Below are 26,969 nucleotides of genomic sequence, written 5' to 3'. Positions count from 1 at the left end.
ATCAGTAAAATAATACATATGGAAAGTATTTTAAAATATTTTATATTTTATGCAAATATAAGCTCTTTTAATTATTAACCTTCATCAGATCTGATTTGTTTTCCCTTTCACATGCCTATGCCAATTCTAACTTGATTTAGTCTCCACAGCTTAATTACACTCAGAAACATAAAATTTTAAATATTTAAATTTCACCTAATTTAATCTAATATTTAACCTGCATTTCCCCCCTTGAGTTTTAAACCCATTATTTCTTGAAGTGTCTTTGTTGACTAATGAGAAAAATTGGTCCCTCTCCTCTCTGTAACACCTCTTTATGCATCTATAAACAGTTTCCATGTGTCCCCTCTGTCTTCCTCCTTAAAATTGAACATCCTCAGGTCTCTCAGCCTTTTCTTAGAGGCCCCATTTTAAAATCCCTTCATCATTTTTTGTTGCTCTCTTTTGAAACCTCTGGCAAATATGTCTATGTTTTTGAAAGTGTGCTATCCCAAATGGAACATGGTACTCCTCTCAAGGGCTAAGGATTGCCAAGTGGAGCCCAATAATCACCTTATTTATTTTATCCAAGGTAATTCTGCTAATACAACACAGAGTAACAATTGCTTCTTTTCCTTATTTTTCATAACAGTATCACACTTTTTACTTTTTCTAAGATGTTAAGTAGTGTAAATTAGAACTCCTGAGGGAAAGAATTATTAAAATTAACTTACTAATCTTTCTTTTAGTCACATTACCTAGGGCAGAATTTCATAAATATTAGGTACTTAATAAACATGGAGTGGGCCAATAAACAATACTTGTATCTACAAATGGTAATACTTAAACATTTTTTGATTTGATGAAAAATATGGTCCTTTCATTTCTGAAACATACTGAAGGGTAGAAAATATGCAGTTGACTCCTATGGGATTACTTAACACAATTAGATTAAAATGGGTTAAAAAAGATTTTACTGCATTTTATTTACATAAAGCATCTCTTCATTTACATGAAATTTTCTGGAAAGTCCACCGGAAAACCAGAAACACAAACCATGAAACTAATGACCAATTAACTTAAAATCAATTACTGTATGTAATATGATAGAAGACCTTACAGAATTTAACTGTACTGTCAAACTTGCTTAATATTTGATTTCACAGTACCAAATCTAGAGAAAATATCAAAGGATTTGGCAAGGTCAGTGACTAGCATGCAGAAAGCCTTCATCTTCTATCATATCTGCTACTGTTTTGCTGAATACAAGCCAGGAAACCAATAAATAGCTCTATCAAGACTTTCTTTGGGGAGAACTAGTAAATGAGAGAAAAAAAAACATAATCTCATGCAGATGAGGAGTTTGGATTTAAAGGAATCTGTGGTAGTGATGATACCCTTTATCCTCTAAGTATTATGAACATTTTATCTGATAAGACTGGCTAAGAATCTGTTACCACAATGTTGCACAGTGAGAAAATATCAAGTGCATCAGTAACAGTGTAGCTAATCTTCCTTAGCTATTCAGATGAGAAATGACCTACAGTTTAAACACAGCCCTTTCAGGGGAGAAGAAAGAGCAAGGGATTCTTCTAGAATGAGAACCATTGCAGAATAAATGATGTCTCCTGGACTGTAGATTTTTTCTAATGGCTGACAAACATATCTTCGGTATGGATTTTCATTGAAGATATACAGAGCCAAACTAATTCAAACATCTTTCATGAAACTTGGAGACTCTCATTGGCAAAAACAAATACATATCTTTTGAAAATTTCCCAAGAAATTATGATTTTTTAGTTATCAATTATGTTTTGGAAATTTACATTATACTACAAATTTCAGGAAAGGCCTAAAAGTTATAAAATACATTTAAAAAATAATTTAGTTAGGTAGCAGGACATAGAAATATAAAAATGATAAACTCCAACCAACAGTTTTTAGCCTATCAACATTTTATACTGATAACTGTTAATATATGAAAATTTACTGGATTTTCAGACAGTTTCTTCTCCTACCTATCTGGCTAATCTTTCTTGGTTATCCATCCCTGAATGCCTTTCATCCCCCAAGGCTTATCTTTGACCCCAAGTCGTTTAACACATTTTCATGGCTCTAACTTCCATCTACATGTTGATGGCTTCTTTTTAAGAATTACAGGTTGCATTTTCAAACTCAAGCTCTCTTGAAAAAAGAAAGTCATTATACAGAGATAATGGTATGTTCTAAATTCAAGTCTAGGAATAAAGCCCAGCCTAGGGAAAATCCTTGGACATAGAGAGAGTGGGAAAACCTTCAGGAATTTCTCCTCTTCTCTCTCTGCTGCTTTCTGTTCATATGCTTTAATTCTCTCTCTCTTTTTTCCCCATCCCTGCAGCAGTACATCTCTCTCTGCTTCTCAATTAATTTATATGTTTCAATTAATTTTCATGTTTTATTCAAAAGATAAGAAAGGCTGACTAGTTATCTCTGGATTTCAATTTCAAATTCCTGTGAGATCAGTCCTGGATTAGCCCTGCTTGGGTCAAACTTTCTTTCTTGTCCTAACTAAAATTAACTGATCAGTGGACTAAGGGTCCATGATTCAAAGAATGTGACCACAGACATTTTAAGGTCAATCTGCTCCGCCCCCCCCCCCTTTTATTTTTACTTTAACTGATATTAGCATTTATTTTTTTATATTGGAGAATAGTTGATTAATAAGGTTGTGTTAATAATAATTTCACAAGTACAACAATATGTTTCAGTTTTTCATGTATCTATTCTCATTCTTTTCCCATTTAGGATGTTACATAATACTGAGCAGAGATCCCTATGCTACACAGTAGGTCCTTGCTAGTTATATATCCTAAATATAGCAGTGTATACATGTCAATCCCAGCTTCCCAATTTATCCTTCCTCCCAACCCTTTACCTCTGGTAATAGTAAATTCCTTCTCTAAGTCTATGAGTCTGTTTCTGCTTTGTAAGTTCATTTGTATCATTTTTCTTTTTCTGGCTTCCACACATAAGTGATAATACAATATTTTTGTTCCTCTGTCTGACTTCACTTAGTATGACAATCTCTAGTTCATCTAAGTTGCTGCAAATGGCATTATTTTATTCTTTTTAATGGCTGAGTAATAGTCTATTACACACACACATGTGAGCACACACACACATGCGCGCGCGCACACACACACACACACCACATCTTCTTTATTCATTCATCTGTTGATAGATATTTAAGTTTGTATTTCTGTCTTGGTTACTGTAAGCAGCGCTGGCTAATTTCTAGCCAACTATTTGAGGATTTTTAAATTATTGCTACTGATTGGTTTTGGCTATCGCACACTATTAGGCAGAAGAAAAAAAAAAAGCGGTATTGATAATGGTTAAGAATAGTTAAATGGCTTTGTTTTCCCATAAGGCCTGTGAGAGCAAGAAACTGAATTCCAGCTACATCTTCATAGTCCAATAGTGTGTCTCAGATATAACAGACATTCACAACAGCAGCAAGAGCAAAGCAAATGGATAAATTAATCACTTTGGAAAATGACAACCAGCCACTGCTAGTGCCCTTGCCTGTGATGTGGTGTTTAGAAAGCTTCCATTTCATGTATGTGGTTTAGGTGAGAATTCCTAAGTATCATCTTACAGGGGCACACAAAATGGAGATAATGTTGCATATTGGACACACAGAAAAAAAAAGAAAGTTGAAAACAGGATACTTGCTTAAAGTTTTTAGTGAAGTATTAACAGTTTTATAATTTAGGTTCTAATTTGCAGTTTTACGAAGTAAACAAGGAGAGAACAGCATCAGATGTAGGCTGTTGCTTGCTGCCTCCACTCAACACATTCTAAGTGACTGTCAAATTGATTTTGCAATCCTCAATTATATTTCTCTAATTTTTTTGACTACTGAATTTATCAGTATGAAGAAAAAATCAGTTTTAAGTAAACTATTTTTCTCAGTTAAACTTAATAACAGAGCATATTAACACCAATTATGTGAGCTATAAAAATATAGAAGTGCCACAGCATCACAGAAGAATTAGTCAACTGCCTATTCAAATAGGCATTTGCATTTTTACTGATAGATTCTTTTTTATGAAAAAATACTTGAAAACAGACAAACTACAGCATTTTATCTATAGAAATTTTTGTCCTAATATGAATAAATTCAGAAGAAATTCTATCTTACAGAGAAAAACAAGTTATTTTGTTGAAATTATAGATTCTTGCTGCCGACATAGTTAAGTAAATCTCATTTTTACTGTGCTTTATAAATATAGTAGATATCAATTTTGTCAGTTAAATTTGGAATGCCAAGCTTAAATCTAAAGTATATACTTTGTGTAAGTCTATATCTGAAGGATATGGCAACCCACATCAATATTCTTGCCTGGAGAATTCCATGGACAGAGGAGTCTGGTGGGCTATGGTCCATGGGATCGCAAAGAGTCAGACAAAATTGAGCATCTGAGCACACACACACATATCTAAAGGAGTTCAGGACCAGTACATTAAATAATAGAAAAATTTATTGATTTTTCTCAAAATAGAGTTACAGCCATTTTCCCACCACAATGTAAATCACTGGTTGCAAAAATCACCTGGAGAACTTTTCTTTCATCCATTTTTGAGGTATAATTTATATGCAATAAACAATATCTATTTAAGGGGTATGGTTCAATAAGTTATGAGAAAATCAAAACCACAATGAGAAATCACCTCGCACCTTTCAGAACACCCATAATTAAAAAGAACACAAATGATGAACGGTGAGGATATGGAGGAAAGGGAACCCTCCTATACTAGTGGTAGGAATGTGAGGTGGTACAGGCACCGTGGGAAAGAATAAAGAGGTTTTGCCAAAAAAAAAAAACCCTAAAAATAGAACTACCATATAACCCAGAAATTTCACTCCTGGATACACACCCAAAAGGAAAAAAAAAATCAAAAACCATCATTCAAAAAGATATATGCACCCCAATGCTCACAATGACATTATTTACAATGGCCAAGATATGGAAACAACCTAAATGTTCATCAACAGGTGAATGAATAAAGATTATGTACACACACACACACCTGAATACTACTCGGGGATTAAAAAATAATGAAATTTTGCTATCTTCAACAACACAGATGACTGACTTAGAGGGCATTATGCTAAGTGAAATAAGTTAGAAAAAGTAAATACTGTATGATATCACTTATATATGGAATCTAAAAAATTTAACAAACTAGTGAATATATAAAAAAAGTAGCAGCCTCATGGACGTAGACAGCACACTAGTGTTTACCAGAGGGGAGAGGCAAATAGGAAAAAAAGTTATAAGAAATATATACTTGTGAAACCCTCACTACAAGTACTATGGAACATTTCCATCATTCCCTTTTCCTCAGCCCCAGGCCAACACTGATGTCCTCTATAGATTAGTTTGCATTTAAAAAATTTTTATATAAATGGAATTATAATTAAGTACTCTCCTGCTTTCTTTACCAACATATAAATTGAGATTCCTTCCCATTGTTGAGTAGTATCCCACTGTATGGATATACCACACTTTGTTCATTTGTCCATTCACCTATGGATGGATATTTGCATTGTTTCCAGTTTTTGACTACGCTAAAATAGGGGCTATGAATATTTATGTGCACAGACTAATTCTGACTCTCAGAAGGCTCCATTTTGCTTTTGTTCAGTTACTATCCATCTCCTGTCTTTCATCACACTAATTCATTTTCTGATTCTTGAAATTTATATAAATGGATTACCAGGCTCTTGTGTTTCTAGCCTCTTTTGCTCAGTAATAGGTTATGAAATTTACTCATGTTGTGTGTGATGCAATATTTGGTTCATTTTTATTGCTATACATAGTTCATTGAATTAATATATTATAATTTATTTCCCATTATTTTGTTGAAGGAAATGTGAGTTGTTAACAGTTTTTGATTATGAAGAATAAAAGTTTCTAAGAACAACTTTGCACATGATTTTGGTACACATATATATGCATTTGTTTTGGATATCTATGTGGTAGTATATTGTTGGTCTATTTTTGTCTATGCTTATGCCAATACTATACTCCCTTACCTACTGTAGCTTTATAAATAGTCCTGATATGTCATAGTATAAATCCTCCAGCTTTGTCTTTCTTCAGTATAACCTTGGCTACTCTAAGTCCTTTTCTTTTCCATATACATTTGAGAGTCAGGTTGCCAATTTCCCCAAAATCCTGGGATTTTGCCTGGAACTACATGGATTCTACAGATAAAATTAGAAAGATTTGATATTTAATTGCATTAAGTCTTCCTATCCATGAACATGAGTATCTCATCATTTATTTAGGTTTTCTTCAATTTTTCAAGGAAACACTTTGTAGTTGTCATTGCAGAAGTCTTGCATTATTTTTTTACCAGATTTGTTTCTAAATCTTTTATATATTTTAGCGATGTTATAAGTGGCACTAATTTTTTTTCTTTTTCTGATTACTTTTTGTTATTCCATAGAAACATTTGATTTAGGAATAGTTATCTTTACACAAAATCCTTGCTAAATGTACTTATTACACTGTACAGCTTATATACTATCTTGATTCTTCCAAATGCAGTCATTATATCTGCAAACAAAGATAGTTTACTTCTTCTTTAACATTCTTAATATCTTTTTTTTTTTTTTTTGCTATATTGGTCTGGCTAGTACTTCCAATATAATACTGAATAAATGTGGTGATAGTGGACTTCCTTGTCCTATTCCTGATATCTGGGAGAAAGTATGCAATATTTTATACTAGCAGTATTTTATAAAAAAAAAATAAAGAATGTTTCATTCTTAGTTTGCTGAGAACTTTATCAAATGTATTTATTGAATCCATAGAGATAAGTTAAAAGGTTTCATCTTTATTAGGTTAATGCGATAAATCATATAGATATTTTGGTCTTATTTTCTTCCTTACATTTTTGTCTTGTCCTATTTCATTAATTTTCGTTTTTATTTTTACTACTTCCTTCTTTCAAATTTGGGGGCTTCCATTTGCTTTTTTTGGTTTCTCACTGAGTTAGAAGCTTAGATACTTGATTTCTAACTATTCCCTTTATTTACTAAAACATGCATTCAAACATTCATAGCTTAAGATTAGTCTACTACTATTTACTCCAACAAGGATAGAGTGAAAACTCTTTCTACAGAGATTCGAATTTAGGTATTATTTTAATTCTAGAACTCCTATTCTAATATAGTCCAACTCTCTGTTTAAATTCTGCATCTTTTCATTAATTTTATTTACAATACTAATCATAGCTATTTTATACATATATAATTTTCATATACAAATTTTGTGCATGTGCATATATATATCAAATATGTCTATATTACTTGAGGATATGTATTTTTTCATTTATTAGGTCCTATATTTTTGGTATTCCTGGTAATTTTGCATTGAATAGCAAACATTGTGTATTTTAGAAATGTAGAATCATGTTGATGTTATCTTCTTGCAGCAAATATTTAAACTATTCTGGCAGAAAGACAACTTTTACTCTACCAGCAGTTCAGATGAGTTGAGGGTTTACTTCCTGCTTTTGGATGACTGCTCTATTTCTCATTTGTTCCCATTGCTAGAATTTCAGCTGAACATCTGACATATTTACCAAGGGCCTTCCTCCTTGGTAGGCCCTGAACTCTAATTTTTTTGTCTTTCAAGCCAAGCTTCCTCCACCTCCTCGCCGAAGACTATGCAATATAGGAATTAGGATAAAACAAATAGAAGGAAAATGCAAAAGATAAATCAAAAGCTCACTGAAATGGTTTTTCTTATTTCTGTTAGCTTGATCCCACAAGTCCTGGCAATCCTAAACAGTACTGTCTTAATATAACCATATTATTAAAAAAATTTATCCAGCTTTTTACTTTTTCTCAGCATGAGGATTTTTTGACATGCATCACAGCTGGAGTCAGAAATCCCTTGCAATTATTTAATTATATGTTTGATGACTGATTTCGTTGCAAGCTTCCAAGCTCCCTAGGTTAGGGGCTGTGTCTGTTTTACCCAATACTCTTTCTAAAACACCAATCATAGCATCTGGCATGCATGCATGCTAAGTCACTTCTGTCCTTTCCGACTCTTTACAATCCCATGGACTGTAGCCCTCCAGACTCCTCTGTCCATGGGACTTTCCAGGCAAGAATACTCAAGTGGGTTGCCATTTCCTTCTCCATGGGATCTTCACAACCCAGGGATTGAACCCAGGTCTCCTGCACTGCTGGCAGATTCTTTACCATCTGAGCCACTGGGAAAATGGTAAAGATTCACAATACATCCAACAATGATCAAGCTCCTCCATTTAAAGGTGGAGGTAGAAAGCAGAGTCAAAAGTCTGAAAATAAATATGCAGCAAACAGAAGGGGAAGTCTAGTGAGAAATGTTTAGTTTATTTATATGTTTAAAAGAATATAATGATAACATTATTATTTAGGGACACACAGTTGAGGATTAGAAATAGCCCTTCTTTTGAAAATTATTGATAATCTTGAAGGAAGCATTTACAAGAAAGCAGTGGGAAAAAAAAATACAAGTGACAGATTAAGGAGTGATTTGTTAAAGTGAAAGTCTCTCAGTCATGTCCAACTCTTGCGACCCCATGGACTATACAATCAGTGGAATTCTTCAGTTCAGAATACTGGAGTGGGTAGCCGTTCCCTTCTTCAGGGGATCTTCCCAACCCAAGGATCGAACTCAGGTCTCCCACATTGCAGGTGTATTTTGAGCCACCAGGGAAGTCCAAGGAGTGATTGGTAGGTGAGAAAACTGACATATTGAAAGTGTCTTCTTTTTTAAGGAGCATGCTAATGAGGAAAATACAAGAAATGGACTTTGATTTATAGATATATGTTAAAATGTAAAGTAATCACTCACAATTCAGTTATGAGAGATAAAACATCTAAATCTCTAGACAGGGAAGGCAACTTAAAAATAGAACTTCATAGACTGAATAACATGAAGTGAAAAATCAGAGAGATCTGGAGTAGAGAGAGGTTATAAAAAGAATATCATCAAGATTTATGAGGTTTAAGCACATAAAATACATGCATGAGTGTAAGAGCACATAGTTCAAAATCCTGAATTCCAAAACGCCAGCCATTAAATGCATATGTAATAATGACTATAATGATATTGCGTGACGGTAATCCAAGTCTATGCCCCGACCAATAACGCTGAAGAAGCTGAAGTTGAACGGTTCTGTGAAGACCTACAAGACCTTCTAGAACTAACACCCCAAAAAGATGTCCTTTTCATTATAGGGGACTGGAATGCAAAAGTAGGAAGTCAAGAAACACCTGGCATAACAGGCAAGTTTGGCCTTGGGGTACAGAATGAAGCAGGGCAAAGGCTAATAGAGTTTTGCCATGAGAACGCACTGGTAATAGCAAACACCCTATTCCAACAACACAAGAGAAGACTCTACACGTGGACATCACCAGATGGTCAACACCGAAATCAGATTGATTATATTCTTTGCAGCCAAAGATGGAGAAGCTCTATACAGACAGCAAAAACAAGACCAGGAGCAGACTGTGGCTCAGATCATGAACTGCTTATTGCCAAATTCAGACTTAAATTGAAGAAAGTAGGGAAAACCACTAGACCATTCAGGTATGACCTAGATCAAATTCCTTATGAGTATACAGTGGAAGTGACAAATAGATTTAAGGGACTAGACCTGATAGACAGAGTGCCTGATGAACTATGGACAGAGGTTCGTGACATTGTACAGGAGACAGGGAACAAGAAAATCCCCATGGGAAAGAAATGCAAAACAGCAAAATGGCTGTCTGAGGAGGCCTTACAGATAGCTGGGAAGAGAAGAGAAGCGAAAAGCAAAGGAGAAAAGGAAAGATATTCTCATCTGAATGCAGAGTTCCAAAGAATAGCAAGGAGAGATAAGAAAGCCTTCCTCAGCGATCAGTGCAAACAAATAGAGGAAAACAACAGATTGGGAAAGACTAGAGACCTCTTCAAGAAAATTAGAGATACCAAAGGAACATTTCATGCAAAGATAGGCTCGATAAAGGACAGAAATGGCATGGACCTAACAGAAGCAGAAGATATTAAGAAGAGGTGGCAAGAATACACAGAAGAACTGTACAAAAAATATCTTCATGACCCAGATAATCACGATGGTGTGATCACTCACCTAGAGCCAGACATCCTGGAATGTGAAGTCAAGTGGGCCTTAGAAAGCATCACTACGAACAAAGCTAGTGGAGGTGATGGAATTCCAGTTGAGCTATTTCAAAGCCTCAAAGGTGATGCTGTGAAAGTGCTGCACTCGATATTGCAGCAAATTTGGAAAACTCGGCAGTGGCCACAGGACTGGAAAAGGTCAGTTTTCGTTCCAATCCCAAAGAAAGGCAATGCCAAAGAATGCTCAAACTACCGCACAATTGCACTCATCTCACATGCTAGCAAAGTAATGCTCAAAATTCTCCAAGCCAGGCTTCAGCAATATGTGAACCGTGAACTTCCAGATGTTCAAGCTGGCTTTAGAAAAGGCAGAGGAACCAGAGATCAAATTGGCCATATCCGCTGGATCATCGAAAAAGCAAGAGAGTTCCAGAAAAACATCTATTTCTGCTTTATTGACTATGCCAAAGCCTTTGACTGTGTGGATCACAATAAACTGTGGAAAATTCTGAAAGAGATGGGAATACCAGACCATCTGACCTGTCTCTTGAGAAACCTGTATGCAGGTCAGGAAGCAACAGTTAGAACTGGACATGGAACAACAGACTGGTTCCAAATAGGAAAAGGAGTACGTCAAGGCTGTATATTGTCACCCTGCTTATTTAACTTATATGCAGAGTACATCATGAGAAACGCTGGGCTGGAAGAAACACAAGCTGGAATCAATATTGCCGGGAGAAATATCAATAACCTCAGATATGCAGATGACACCACCCTTATGGCAGAAAGTGAAGAAGAACTAAAGAGCCTCTTGATGAAGGTGAAGGTGGAGAGTGAAAAAGTTGGCTTAAAGCTCAACGTTCAGAAAACTAAGATCATGGCATCTGGTCCCATCACTCCATGGGAAATAGATGGGAAAACAGTGGAAACAGTGTCAGACTTTACTTTTTTGGGCTCCAGAATTACTGCTGATGGTGACTGCAGCCATGAAATTAAAAGACGCTTACTCCTTGGAAGGAAGGTTATGGCCAACCTAGATAGCATGTTTAAAAGCAGAGACATTACTTTGCCAACAAAAGTCCGTCTAGTCAAGGCTATGGAGTTGGACGGTGAAGAAAGCTGAGCGCCGAAGAATTGATGCTTTTGAACTGTGGTGTTGGAGAAGACTCTTGAGAGTCCCTTGGACTGCAAGGAGATCCAATCAATCCATCCTAAAAGAGATCAATCCTGGGTGTTCACTGGAAGGTTTGATGTTGAAGCTGAAGCTCCAATACTTTGGCCACCTCATGCGAAGGGTTGACTCATTGGAAAAGACCCTAATGCTGGGTAGGATTGGGGGCGGGAGGAGAAGGGGACAACAGAGGATGAGATGGTTGGATGGCATCACCAACTCGATGAACATGGGTTTGGGTGGACTCCGGGAGTTGGTGATGGACAGGGAGGCCTGGCGTGCTGCAATTCATGGGGTCGCAGAGAGTCGGACACGACTAAGCGACTGAACTGAACTGAACTGATATTGTGTGCTAATCTTTTATGGTGATTTCTGCTTTGAAATCTTATAATAACCCATTTTAGAGATGAAGAAACTGAGCTGGAGAGTATAGAAACGACTGAGGCAGAGTTAAACACCAGGGTGTAGAGGAGCCAAATTTTAAATTTGAGGAATCTGACTGCAGAACCTGCAATCTACTACTACCACTGCTGCCTTCCTTCTGAACAAGAATGTCGATGTTAACACCACCATTGCCCTTGAAATAGAATTCAATCAATTTGATGCTATTGATCCATCCATAGCATTGATCACTGTTGTTTATAAGGCACTTTCAAGATTAAAGGGCTTCCCTGGTGGCTCAGACAGTAAAGCATCTTCTTGCAACGTGGGAGACCCAGGTTCAATCCCTGGATTGGGAAGATCCTCTGGAGAAGGAAATGGCAACCGACTCCAGTACTCTTGCCCAGAAAATTCCATGGACTGAGGAGCCTGGTAGGCTACAGTCCATGGGGTCACAAAGAGTCGGACACAACTGAGCAACTTCACTTTCAAGATTAAAAGTGCTTCTTATTGTACTATATATGTTTATTATGACTTCCATCCTAAACCTATCACAATAAGTTCTAATGATATGTATAAGTGTCAAAATATTCATTAACCTCAAAATTTAATAAACCTAAGGAGATCCTGTGTATAAGATATATGTAACATCCCATTTCCAATAATATCATGTGACAGATATGGTGGGTGAGAAAATGACTCTAGCTGTAATAACAGAGAAGTAACTTCACCAGCAATTAAGGATCATTAATAAGAATCTCTTTTTGCCTCTAGTACTATATAGTTTAAAAAATACTTTCTTAAACATCTTAGGCCAATAGAGACTAGACAAATTGAGTTATCACTTTAAGCTGTCAGTATTTCCAAAACGGTAGCTTTCAACATTATGTGATGTGTTCTAATGTACTGCAAATCTCATTATTAAGAAATTCTTATAGCTAAGCAATCTTTCTTATAGATTTTTCATTTTCTATCCAACTCATTTAGCTAATACTTGATTCAACATTATTGGACATCTGGTTTGGGTCTTATGACATGCAAGGCACAAATGTTATAACTGAAGAAAACAGTCATAATTTCAGTCTATTTGGGATATAGATAAGTGAACAAGAAATTGTAAAGGTGTATGATGAATGTTAAAATGAAGACTCTTGGTTTCTGTGATCATACATTGGAGAGGTCCCTAATCTAGATTTGGCATGGGATTAGGGGAAACTTTGGGGAAGCAATTTAAGGAATAGCTCAGTTGAGATTTTAATGATCTGTAGGAATTAATCATATCAAACATCCTCTTCCAAAAACACAAGAGATGACTCTACACATGGATGTCACCAGATGGTGAATACCAAAATCATACTGATTATATTTTTTGCAGCCAAAGATGGAGAAGCTCTATACAGTCAGGAAAAATAAGACCAGGAGCTGACTGTGGCTCAGATCATGAAATCCTTACTGCAAAACTGAAACTTAAATTGAAGAAAGTAAGGAAAACCACTAGATTATTCAGGTATGACCTAAATATCCCTTACGATTATACAGAGGAAGTGACAAATATATTCAAGGGATTAAATCTGATAGAGTGCCTGAAGAATTATGGATGAAAGTTCATAGCATTGTATAGGAGGAGGTGATCAAAACCATCCCTAAGAAAGGGAAATGCAAAGAGTAAAACGGTTGTCTGAGGAGGCCTTACAACTACCTGAGAAAAGACAAAGGACAAAAAACTAGCTGCTAAAGGTAGTTATCAGATATCCATCTGATGCAGAGTTCTGAAGAATAGCAAGGATAGATAAGAAAGCCGTCCTAAGTGAGCAATGCAAGGAAATGGAGGAAAACAATAGAATGGGAAAGAATAGAGATCTCTTCAAGAAAATTAGAGATACCAAAGGAACATTTCATGCAAAAATGGGCACAATAAAAGACAGAAATGGTGTGGACCTAACAGAAGCAGAAGATATTAAGAAGAGGTGGCAAGAATACAAAGATTTATTTAAAAAATGATCTTAATAACCTGGATAACCAAGAAGGTATGATCACTCACCTGGAATCAGACATCCTGGAAAATGAAGGCAAGTGGGCCTTGGGAAGCATCACTACAAACAAAGCTAATGGAGGTGATGGAATTCCAGCTGAGCTAATTCAATTCCTAAAAGATGATGCTGTGAAAGTGATGCACTCAATATGCCAGCAAATTTGGAAAACTTAGCAGTGGCCACAGGACTGGAAATGGTCAGTTTTCACTGCAATCCCAAAGAAAGGCAATGCCAAAGAATGCTCAAACTACCGCACAACTGCACTCATCTCACACGCTAGCAAAGTAATGCTCAAAATTCTCCAAGCTAGGCTTTAACAGTATGAGAACTGAGAGCTTCCAGATGTTCAAGCTGGGATTTAGGAAAGGCTGAGGAATCAGATATCAAATTGCCAACACCCGCTGGATCATCAAAAAAGCAAGAGAATTCCAGAAAAACATCTACTTCTGTTTCATTGACTATGCTAAAGCCTTTGACTTTATGATCACAACAAAGTGTGTGGATCACAACAAACTGTGGAAAAGTCTTCAAGAGATGGAAATACCAGACCACCTTACCTGTCTCCTGAGAAACCTGTAGGCAGGTCAAGAAGCAAGTTAGAACCAGATATGGAACAACAGACTGGATCAAAATTGGGAAAGTAATATGTCAAGGCTGTATATTGTCACCCTGCTTATTTAGCTTATATGCAGAGCACATCATGTGAAATGCGGGGCTGGATGAAACACAAGCTGGAATCAAGATTGCTGGCAGACATGTAAATAACTTCAGATATGCAGATGATACCACCCTTATGGCAGAAAGCAAAGAGGAACTAAAGAGCCTCTGGATGAAGGTGAAAGAGGAGAGTGAAAAAGCTGGCTTAAAACTCATCATTTAGAAAACTAGATCATGGCATCCGGTCCATCACTTCATGGCAAATAGATGGGGAGACAATGGAAACAATGACAGACTTTATTTTCTTGGGCTTCAAAATCACTGTGGATAGTGACTGCAGCCATGAAATTAAAAGAAGCTGGCTCCTTGGAAGAAAAGCTATGACCAACCTAGACAGCATATTAAAAAGCAGAGACATGACTCTGCCAACAAAGGCTGTCTAGTCAAAGCTATGGTTTTTCCAGAAATCATGTATGGATGTGAGAGTTGGATCATAAGGAAAATTGTGCACCAAATAATTGGTGTTTACAAACTGTGGTGTTGGAGAAGACTCTTGAGAGTCCCTTGGACTGGAAAGAGATCAAAACAGTCAATCCTAATGGAAATCAATGCTGAGTATTCATTGGAAGTACTGATGCTGAAGTTGAAGTTCCAATACTTTGGCCACTGGATGCCAAGAGCTGACTCACTGAAAAAGACACTGATGCTGGGAAAGATTGAAGGCAGGAGGAGAAGGGGATGACAGAGGATGAGATGGTTGTATGGCACCACCAACTCAAAGGACATGAGTCTGCACAAACTCAGGGAGATTGTGAAAGAGAGGGAAGGCAGGCATGCTGCAGTCCATGGAGTTGCAAAGAGTTGGGCACGACTGATTGACTGAACAACAACAAAGGTATTAAGCAGGTGATAAGAAAATGAAGTGCTTGCTACTAAAGAAAGGCATTTAAGGCAAAGGTATCAATATCTTCAAAGAACTAGGCCTCCAAGAGAGTGTGATATATTCAAGTAGCTGGGACTGAAAGATAGACACAGACCTGGAGAGTAACCTAGGAAGTATACAAAGAGGTGAAGCTGTGTGGTAGGAAAGTAAGCAGAAGAAATTTCATGGGGCATCTTATTAAGAAACTTATAAAAGGTTTTAAGCAAGAGGATGATAAGAAAGGTGATTAATTTGAATAAATAGTCTCTAAAGGAGTCAAAGTTTTGGCTTAGAAACCCACAACATAGACCTGGATGAGGAAGTAGCTATAGGACTAGTGCATATTTCGAAGAAATATATCCGAGTTATAATGGCTGGTGGGGGACCAATTAACAGACCATGAGGAAGGGCATGAGAAGCACTGTTCAAAGACATTTTCCAGGTGTCTGTCTCAGATACCCAGTTATATTCACTCTGTTAAACAAAGTGGTAAACCTAGAAGAAGGAACAGGCTGGGGGAAGGTTGGGTATGAAGAGACTGAGAAGCCAAGAAAGAGGCATCTACATTTGTTTTCCATTTTCTGCCTTGTTTAATGGGAGAAGCATTAAATTATTCATCTTTTTAAGCTTCTCACAAGTCCTTGTCTTTCATTTATCAAATTCTCCTATGATCCATTTTATTTGTGAGGATGACATGGCCACCATTGCCAGGATGACTTATCACCCAAATGACTAAGCAGGTATATCTTCTCCTTTTTTCCTCTTCCTGCCTTTCTTGTGAGGTTGCAATTAAAGTCAAAGAGACTCCAAAGTGAGACTGTGCCTCAGTCCAGAGAATGTACATAACTGAGTTTCCTTTCTTGAATCTCCAAACAAATACCTGAGGGATATGTTTGTGAGCTTCCTTCAACGTGTTCTTCATAATATCACTTGATATTTCCGTAGTGCAATGGAACTCTTCATGCATGATCTTGTAAACATTTCTTCAGACCACTAAAATTCAGATTTTGAAAGATCCAGAATTTTGACAATGACATTACTGGAATTCTTTCTATCTGATTGGAAATAAAGTTAATCTTTTTTTCCCCAAAATATTTTAACCTACAATTATGTATATGTATTTTTTTCAAAAAATTTAAATTGTAGTATAGTGGATTTACAGAGTTACTTTTTCTCCTGTACAGCAAAGTGTTTCAGATAAACATATAGACACATTCTTTTTTATATTCTTTTCCATTATGTTTTATCACAGAATATTGAATATAGTCCCCTATACTATATAGTAGGACCTTGTGTTTATCCATCCTTAATATAATAGTTTGCATTTGCTAACCCCAAACTTCTAATCCCCCAGCCCCCACTCCCTTGGCAACCACAAATCTGTTGTCTATGTCTATGAATCTGTTTCTGCTTTGTAGATAAATTTTCATTTGTGTCATATTTTAGATTTCACATAGAAGTGATCTCATGTAGTATTTGTCTTTCTCTTTCCGACTTATGAAGTTAATCAATATTTTATGAATGTTACATTTATCCTAACTGATATAAAATAATTTTAACTACAGATCTTTAAATATGCTTAATTTCTTCTGAGAAAACACATACAAAATTATTCATTTTATTAAATCAAATAGCAATCACCTTTATAGACACTAGTTTTGCTATCACTGCTGACCATTACGCAGAAGGCAATGGCACCCCACTCCAGTACTCTTGCCTGGAAAATTCCATGGACAGAGGAGCCTGGTAGGCTGCAGTCCATGGGGTCACTAGGAGTCCAACACGACTGAGCGACTTCACTTTCACTTTTCACTGTCACGCGTTGGAGAAGGAAATGGCAACCCACTCTAGTATTCTTGCCTGGAGAATCCCAGGGACGGGGGAGCCTGGTGGGCTGCTGTCTATGGGATCGCATAGAGTCGAACATGAATGAAGCGACTTAGCAGCTTAGCAGCTGACCATTATGATTCTTTTTCCACTGTAAGTTCCTTTCCACCCATTTAATTGGTTGAAAAGAGAACTAAAATTACTCTCTTATTGATGCTGAATGTTATTAAGAGACAGAAATGTTTTTCTTTCACAATGAAGCCTTAAAGAAGATTCCAAAATGGCCAACATATTGTAACAAAAAGACATTGGACAATTTAAGTACTATAGGTAAATTTGAGACTACTAGGCAACCTGGGAATGGGGGTGGGAAGTGTGTGTTTGAGAATATGGAATGAGTGTGCGAGAACACAGGTACAGTAGTCTATCAGGCAGCAATACATCTTTATTTGGTAATACAAGAGATGGGGAAACCAGATGCTTTAAGCTGGTTAAAAGAGCATTAGCATCTAACAAAAATAGTTTATTGCAAGGAAAAGATTATTCTGTTGTATTGACATGGTCAATGTTGGGTTGAATTTCTGGCCACTGAAGACTCTGTTGAGCAGAAAAGATTCTATTTCAATATATGTTAAGTTATCAAGCATTACTGTCTACTTTGTTGTGCTGGTTTTTCACTCTTACTTCTTTTATCTGAGCTCCTTTCCACTTATCTTTAGGCTTCCTAGCATTAAGGCAGAAGAAAGAAAAATGCTTCATTAATTATGAAATTATGTATTGATCTTTTTTAGAACCAAAGGGAGGCAAACTTTAGACCAGGAATAGGCAAACTACCAGCCTGCTGACCTTTTTTGTAAAGAAAATCTTTTTGGAACATGGCTACCCTTCTTTGTTCACATACTGTCGATGGCTGCTTTCATGCTACCATGACAGAACTGAGAAGCTGTGACAGAGATCTCTTGGCCCATACAGTCAAAATCACTGTCTGGACCTCTAGAGAAGAATTTCATAACCCTCTGCTCTAGACTGATTTGAGAGAAGTTTACAGAAAAGGAAAGGTTCTTCATGCAAAGGCAAGTTTGCAATTTCATTCATTTTGACCATCTCAGCAAAATAAAACCCCCCAAAAGGTATAAAAATTTTGATGAGAGGAAAAAGTCCTGCTGAAATGATTGTTTCATGAAATCTGAGATAAAATTCTGAAGTGAAGCAATTTACTTGAAGACCAACCTACTGTTAACTTTCCAAACACAAAGCAACATTACAGAAATGTGCTTCAAAATTAGTCACCTTAAAAATGCAAGGTTAAAACAAATGTAGTCCTCTGAAACCGGCCTTTATGATGAATACAGAAGAAAACACAGTCTTTTCCCATCTTTTAATATTATCTGAAAGCATTTCTAAGAGCTCACTGTACCTCTCTACCAAAGGTAATAAAAATGAAACAATCTTAATAGTTACTTCTATCTCTAGTTATCATGGGTTAGTTTGACTTATTTTATCCTAAGAATATGCATTTCATCCTTTTCCCTCTCAGTCAATAAAGATGAGCTCAACAGACAGTCACATCTCTTCTGATTCTGCCATGTCAGAAACACCCATGGGCTCTCATTATTGCTTGAGCTCCATTTCTTTACTTTGCTCCCAAGTTCTGCATTCTTACTCTTGCCTTTATTGTTCTATATCATTAATGCCTGCTTGTTAAACTGGTAGGCCATGTAGTTGATGCATATGTTTGCTTTTCAACAAATGATTTGGTTGAAATCTAACACCAAAGCTTAAATAAATTTGTGATTTAAATATGCCTTGAAAAGACTTGGCATTTAGTGTTTTCTTTCTTTTCTTTTAGAACTTTCTGGCAAAACTACTTGCTCCTAGACAGAGGAAAACAAATAGTGGGACACCAAGGGTATTGAAGGTCAGAATTAATATGCTTTTACTAATTAGTGTATCTGAAGAAGTTTGCCCTACTTACACCTTCACTATAACTGCTTAGAATCAGCTTTCCTTTAACGTGGTGTTTTAGTGTCTCAGTTCACTAAAAATAATACAAGAATAATAAAGCATAAATATCATATAGTAAAAATATAAAATATATGCTTTTAAAGGATATTGATTTGGGGGTTGCATTTCTCTCTTTATGAGTCAGTAATTAATTGTATTTCTGGATCCTAAAGCATTTAGTTCAGCCATTTTAGGGAAGGTAAATACTAAGAGACAAAACTGTAAGACAATCATTTGGTGTCCTTGAACAGCATTATTATGAAGAAAGTGTACAGAGTTCTCATCTGCAAGATATTCAACATCAGTAATCACATTTTTCATGAAGACAAATAAAAGGGAATTACATCCAGGTGCACATGTGTGCTTATCTCCCCAGTGGGTTGCTACAAAGATCTCCCCAAAGGCAGTTCCTGATTTCTGGGCAGGGTCACCAGTAAAGGCAGTTTAAAAGGCTGGTGTGATTGGCATCTGGATACTACAATAGTCAAACCTTCCCCCAAATGATCATGGACCTGTTTTCGCTAACAGGAAAAAAAAGTGACAAGGAGAGAGAGGGTCACCTTTGGAATGCCAATCTGAACAGTATTATAGTTTGCTATTTTTTACCAGGGTCCGTTTGGATTATTAGTGAAATTCTTTTTGTAAGTGGATTTACTCTGCAATCCTGAAAACAAGCAAAAAAATTTTTTCTCCAGAATTGCTCTGTTAACTGTTTTGGAAAGACAAAGTACTGTTAACGCCATGCAACCAGGGAAATGACTCTTTATGAGTGTGCACACTATTTTCTAGCTCTAAAATCATGATCACGAAATTATGTTGAATTTAGGTCTTCTTTAAACCCTCTGATATAACCCAAGATTTGAGTATCCATTTTATATTGAGTAATTTTCCCCATATCACGTAAGTTATTCCTAGAACTTGCCCCATAAATTCTTAAGATTAGCAGAGAAAAAGAACAAAATTATGTTAATCCTAAATTGTGAATGCGGTAGTTTGAGCACTCTTTGGCATTACTCTTCTTGGAACTGGAATGAAAACTGATCTTTTCCAGTCCTGAGTCCACTGTTGCGTTTTCCAAATTTGCTGGCATACTGAGTGCATCACTTTAAAAGCATCATCTTTTAGGATTTGAAATAGCTCAGCTTGAATTCTCTCACCTCCACTAGCTTTATTTGCATCCTAAAGTCCACTTGACTTCACACTCAACTGGACTGAATCATAGAGAAAGCAAGAGAATTCCAGAAAAACATCTATTTCTGCTTCATTGCACTAAAGCCTTTAACTGTATGGATCACAAAAAACTGTGGAAAATACTTAAAGAGAGGGGAATACCAGGTCACTTTATCTGTCTCCTGAGTAACCTATATGCAGGTCAAAAAGCAACAGTTAGAACCAGACATGGGACAATGAACTGGTTCAAATTTGGGAAAGGAGTATGTCAGTGCTGTATACTGTCACCCTGCTTATTTAAGTTACATGCAGAGTACATCATGCGAAATGCTGGACTGGATGAAACACAAGCTGGACTCAAGATTACCAGGATAGATATCAATAACTTCAGATATGCAGATGACATCAAGCAGATAGCAGAGAGCAAAGAGGAACTAAAGAGCCTTTTGATGAAGATGAAAGAGGAGAGTGAAAAAGCTGGCTTAAAACTCAACCTTCAGAACACTAAGATCATGGCATCTGGCCCCATCACTTCACGGCAAATAGATGGGGAAACAATAGAAACAATGACAGACTTTATTTTCTTGGGTTCCAAAATCACTGCAGATGGTGACTGCAGCCATGAAATCAAAAGAAGCTTGCTCCATGGAAGAAAAGATATGACAAACCCAAACAGCATATTACAAAGCAGAGAGATCATTTTGCCAACAAAAGTCCATCTAGTCAAAGATATGATTTTTCCTGTAGTCATGTAAGAATGTGAGAGTTGGACCATAAAGAAGACTGAGTGCCAAAGAATTGATGTATTCCAACTGTGGTGCAGGATAAGACTCTTGAGAATCCCTTATACTCCAGGGAGATCAAATCAGTCAATCCTAAAGGAAATCAATGCTGAGTATTCACTGGAAGGACTAATGCTGAAGCTGATGCTCCAATACTTTGGCCACCTGATGCAAAGAGCCAACTCACTGGAAAAGCCCCTGATGCTGGGAAAGATTGAGGGCAGGAGGAGAAGGGGACGACAGAGGATGAGACAGTTGGATAGCATCTTCGACTCAATGGACATGAGTTTGAGCAAACTCTGGGAGTCACTGAAGGACAGGGAAGCCTAGAATGCTGCAGTCCATGGGGTCGCAAAGAGAAGGACATGACTGAGAGACTGATCAACAACAACAACAACAAATTGTGAATATAGTGAATTATTATTAAATCTAAGTGTTTTTAATATCACAGATGCCTCAGTAATAGCTTCTATTTTGAATTTTTGAGCCTACTTAAATGTCCTATGCTTATCTATTTGGAATTTTAGAAGTTAAAGGAACTGACCATTCAGTACAAGCCTCAGGTTAACAGATGAGCATGATTAGACCCACAAAAAATAGTTTATCTAATGTCTCAACACCAGGTAGATTAATTTAACTGTTTTCAGTAACACATTAAATATCACATTTTAATATAGAAATTTCATATTACTCATGCCCCAGATATGACATTTAGGCAAACATATGTGCAGCAGCAGATGAATTAACAGAATAATGATTTTACAAATTGCAGAAGATTTTATAAAATCTCCTGTCTAACAGTAGGTATTAATAAATATTTGTTAAATGAGTAATAGCTGATAGCTAATGTTGAATGACTATAAACTTATCTATGTGGCAGACAATGTGCAAAGTTTATTTATTTAATCCTAACCTACTTGCTTGATATCAATATTGTAAGTAGCATTATGTCAATTTTAATAAAGGAAAAAGAGCCACACAGATGATTAAGTGGTTTGTCTAATTACATTTAACTAATAAATAATATGGCTTAGATCTGCAACATATCTGTTAGTCTGCTCCCAAATCCTTTATTCTTTTTTTTTTTTTTTAATAAATTTATTTATTTTAGTTGGGGGCTGATTACTTTATAATATTGTAGTAGTTTTTGCCATACATTGACATGAATCAGCCATGGGTTTACATGTGTTCCCCTTTCTGGACCCCCCTCCCACCTCCCTCCCCATCCCATCCCTCTGGGTCATCCCATTGCCCTGGCCCTGAGCATTTGTCTCATGCATAGAACATGGAATGGTGTTCTGTTTCACATATGATAATATACATGTTTCAATGCTATTCTCCAAGAACGTCCCACCCTCACCTTCTCCCTCAGAGTCCATAAGACTGTTCTATGCATCTGTGTCTCTTATTCTGTCTCGCATATAGGGTTATTGTTGCCATTTTTCAAATTCCATATATATGCATTAGTATACTGTATTGGTGTTTTTCTTTCTGGCTTGCTTCACTCTGTATTATGGGCTCCAGTTTCATCCATCTCAATAGAACCGATTCAAATGTATTTTTTTCTAATGGCTGAGTAATATCCCTTATTCTTAATTGTAAAGAAATTGGGGGGCGGTGTTTATACTATGATTCAAATGACTGATAATATACCCTTCCTAAAAATGAGACTTTTGAAAGAATATTTGTATCAGAAAGGAAAAGGACTAATGACAGATTGTAAAAAAGATTCATCTGGTTCATTTTTCAACCCCAAAGTAGACTTTGACAGAGTTCATTTATATTACTAAGCTTAATGATTTCTATATTAAGCAACATAAACATATATTCAAATATTTGAATTGATATTTGAATTGTTTTCTTTCTACCATTTGAGGTAAAAATATTTAAAGCAAATATATGGAAGAGGAGTGAGTTATATGAGAGATTCATTCATTGAACTATAGTAATAAGATAATTTATACTGAGACTTTTAACATATTACTATGACCATGAAACGCATTGTGAGTATATTTACAAATCCTGTTATTGATGGGTGAAATTTCACATTTTTCTTACATAAAATATGTATAAAAATACACATCATTGTATATTTGTGTTTGAGTTATCTGATATCTCCATTCATATTTCAGGAATCATTTTTAGTTAGAGTTTGAGATTTTGAACTGAATCAAAATAAAAGACATCTGAGTTCTTATAATTATTTACTTTTTAAATATAATTCATCATCTTAGAGATGTTGAGGATTTGCTCATTAAATTTTCCTCAGAATATAGAAATTGCATGAAATTTATAGGAACATGAGTTGAAAGCACTGTTTGACACAGAGTACTTCAGCACATTTAAAGTAATTTTGCTCAGTGTTAGAAAAATCTAGTTTTAGGAACCCTCTAGAATTAACTGACACAGAAAAAGTAATCTCACTCCCAGAAATCTTTGGGGATACAAGTAAATAAATAATGTCAATACTATTATATATTTTTGTTACTTGAAAGGGCTTCCCAGGTGGTGCTGGTGGTAAAGAATCTACCTGCCAATGCAGGAGACACGGGTTCTATCCCTAGGTCAGGAAAATCCCCTGGAGTAGGAAATGGCAACCTCCTCCAGTATTCTTGCCTAGAGAATTCCATGGACAGAGGAGCCTGGCGAGCTACAGTCCATGGGGTCGCAAAGAGTCAGACATGACTGAAGCAACTTAGCATGCACATTACTTGAAAAGCCAAAAACCAAAAGACAAATCCAACAAGTTTAGCAGTGTTGGGTAAGACCTACTACTTGGGTGATCATTACTTAGCCTTCCACCCTCATTTATTACTTTTAGATACTTCTTGTTCTGTACCTTCAAAAGAACTGTCCACGGTTGCTCACTCCCCCTCTGGCAAAGTACCAGCTTTTGAACCAGAAGACTCCAAATTCACATTTCAATTCAGCAGCTGTGGCAATTTGGGGGACCCAGTTACTGGAGCCTCATTTCCTCATAATCCAGGAAGGGGAAAATATTTTCCAGGGTTGCAGAGGGAATGAATGACAGAATGTACAAGGAAAACAAATGTGCAATGCTAGCTATACACTTACCTTTCTACATAAGAAGATACAAGTTAAAGAAAGGCTATTAAGTTGCTTTTGTAAGCTTATCTTGGCTCATTGATTGGGTTAATTTAGTTAAACCATGACCCAACTCAATACAAGTATCCAACCAAACCTGCCAGGTAAGCCAAAGGGTCAAACCAATAAATAACTTGATGGAGACCTGGTTACTTTCAAAGTTAAGACAGCCTTCAAAGCAAGCCATGCGGAGCATACAAAGGAGCAAGCAAGGCCCCAAAACGTGCCTAAATGCAGAACTCTTTACTCTCCAGGAATCACCAAAGCTCCTGGGAGTCATTCAAGCCAAAATTGTGATCTCCCTGCCTTGTCCTTCAGATAATGTGGACTCCAAACACATTTTCTGTGCAGCTGGAGGCTTTGTTACAGACAGAAGGATCCTGCTTCGTGAGGCCGGTGTTTATGGACTAACTTTTTTAAAGAGGAATTTGGAAAACTTCCCAGACGCTGCATCTGCCCCTAGCCCGTGCACCTCGGAGTCTAAGGCCGGCGAGGGAGGCAGCGCAGATGACTAAATTTATTAACGGTGGATGGGCCACTCTGTCTTTCACAGCAACAGCAGTAGGTGATCCCATCGAAAATCTGTCTGCTGGCTAGCTAGCAAATCCAAGCTGACATGCCTGCTGCAGCGCTACCCAGATGAATGGAAAGAAGGCTGATTCCTCAAAGAAACACATCACAAGCCAAAGGCGGGACCAGGAAGGCAGTTCCAGCTCCATCCGAGAGAAGTCTTTTACTTTCTACCCACAGGTTCTTTTCTAGATATCTATGTTTTCTTTTCTTTCCTTTCTTTAATCTTTAGGAATAGTAAGCAGAAGTTGAGTGTTATAGGGGAGCTCAGTGATTGAATTTCTAATACTCAGTGAGGAGCTGGATGTACTAAGCCAGTGGTTACTCTTAATATATTAATCTTAATATTTCACAGCTACAGCATAATCATGATTCATTGCAAACACACATCAGCAGCCAGCCTCACGTAAAAGCAAACTATTTACTACTTTAAGTAAAAAGAAAATGATACACAAGCTACGTTTTAGAGCTCAAATCCCATTTCAAAGTCCTCAACATGCACGATATTTGAAAGTCTAGCTATTGCTCCAAAATTACGTTCTCAGGAGTTAAATTAATATCATTCTGAGTTTATAGAAACATATATATTATACACTTGGTAAATTCTTTAAGAAATGGTAAACTATGTATTATGAATAGTTACTATTTTCTATACCTACAGTCAAATAGTGCTTCTAAAAACTGTAATTCATAGAGCAAAAGACTTCCAGACTATAATACCCGTAAAATCAGGAACTGAGAGAGACGCACGAGGTTAGTTCACACAGCGAGGGTTGGATCTTGTGTTAGATGAATTGAGAGACTGGGATTGACATATATACACTATGATACTATGTATAAAATGGATAACTAATGAAAACCTTCTGTGTAGCTCAGGGAACTTTACTCAGTTGTCTTGTAGTGACCTAAATTGTATGGCAGTCCAAAAAAGAGGGGATATATGTACACATATAGTTGATTCACTTTGCCATACAGCAGAAACTAACAAAACATTGTAAAGTAACTATACTAGAATAAAAATTAATTGACAAAAGAAAGTAGAAAAAAACAAGAAAAGGTTTATATTTTCCTTTGTTGCACTGATTTTTATTTGAAAAATATTGTATTAAAATACCATTTACATGGACAACTGAGTTTTTGGTGCCTTAAATATTGTGCCTCACTTGCCTTACTCTACTTCTGACCCACAGAAGGTAGGCTTTCTCTGAAATTACTTTTTCCCATAATGCTCTCAATAGAACACAGGGTATGAACAGTTGTTACATTTTTTAAAAAACAGTTACAGCAAATAAGTACTAGGAATAGTTAGTTAGTTAAACAAAGTTAAATAGATTTTTTACACTTCTTTTCAGAGACTGTAATAACTCAATGTGTACTAAGCACCTCCAATAGGTGGGGCATTTCTCAAACTCATTTGCCACAGAACTCTTTTCCACAAAGGAAGTGAATAATACTCTGAGGAACACATTCTGGTAAATAGCATCCAAGAATCATGTCCACAACATACTTTGATTCAATAAGGCTGCCTTCCCACATCATTTTCTTTCTTTTTTTTCCTCCACTTACCCCTCTTTTTTACCCAGAATGCTAAAAAGAAAAGTATGTTGACACAATCAAGCTAAATTATAAAAAGACTACATTAGCATCTCTATAAACAGGCATAGTAAAAACTCATTGAAAAGGAGTATTAGAATAATAGAAAATACTTTGGGGCTTAGTGCCTCATAAGAAAAGTGACATCAAGCACACTTACCTGTGAAGTCTGTATTGACTGGGTGAGTGGAGCTGGGGAACTTATAATATCCATGTCCTGTGAAGCGAGTCCCTTTCGTCACCGTGGCCCTTGGAGCTGGTAGAGATGGCTCTCTCCTTTCCAGTTGATACACAGGAGAAGGTCCATTCTGCTCTTCAGGTGCCAGCCACCTAAGATGCATGGTTGTGCTGTTGATTCCTTCAACCAGAGGTGGCCTCAGTTGGGCTGGTGCTAAATATTAGAAAACCCTTGTTACTGTCAAGAACTTGGCTTCCATATCTAGACACTGATATGTACATATATGTTCACATGCCCTTGTGTACATCATACTCCAAATCAATTATGGTCTCAAGGATTTCTACGGTTCAAGGAACTGAAAACAAAAGATATGATTTGTATTAAAGGCAACTAAAGAAAATTTAGATGACTAACAAATACTCTTA

The 26,969-nt window shown here is 36.5% G+C and overlaps 1 protein-coding gene across 1 annotated transcript in view; it reads right to left on the bottom strand.

Annotated features, from left to right (window-relative positions):
* USH2A (usherin) overlaps window positions 1-26,969 on the bottom strand; it is a 901,466-nt gene that overhangs the window by 596,931 nt on the left and 277,566 nt on the right. The window contains exon 20 of the mRNA XM_081491700.1: window positions 26,527-26,757. Coding sequence (XP_081347826.1) covers window positions 26,527-26,757 — 231 coding nt within the window. The remainder of the gene's footprint in view (window positions 1-26,526; window positions 26,758-26,969) is intronic.

The sequence above is a fragment of the Giraffa tippelskirchi genome, chromosome 5 (genome assembly GCF_054371585.1).
Source record: "Giraffa tippelskirchi isolate mGirTip1 chromosome 5, T2T-mGirTip1v1.2.pri, whole genome shotgun sequence".
Lineage (NCBI taxonomy): Eukaryota > Metazoa > Chordata > Mammalia > Artiodactyla > Giraffidae > Giraffa > Giraffa tippelskirchi.
Note: the sequence above shows the minus strand (reverse complement) of the source record. Positions and strands in the feature narration are given on the sequence as shown.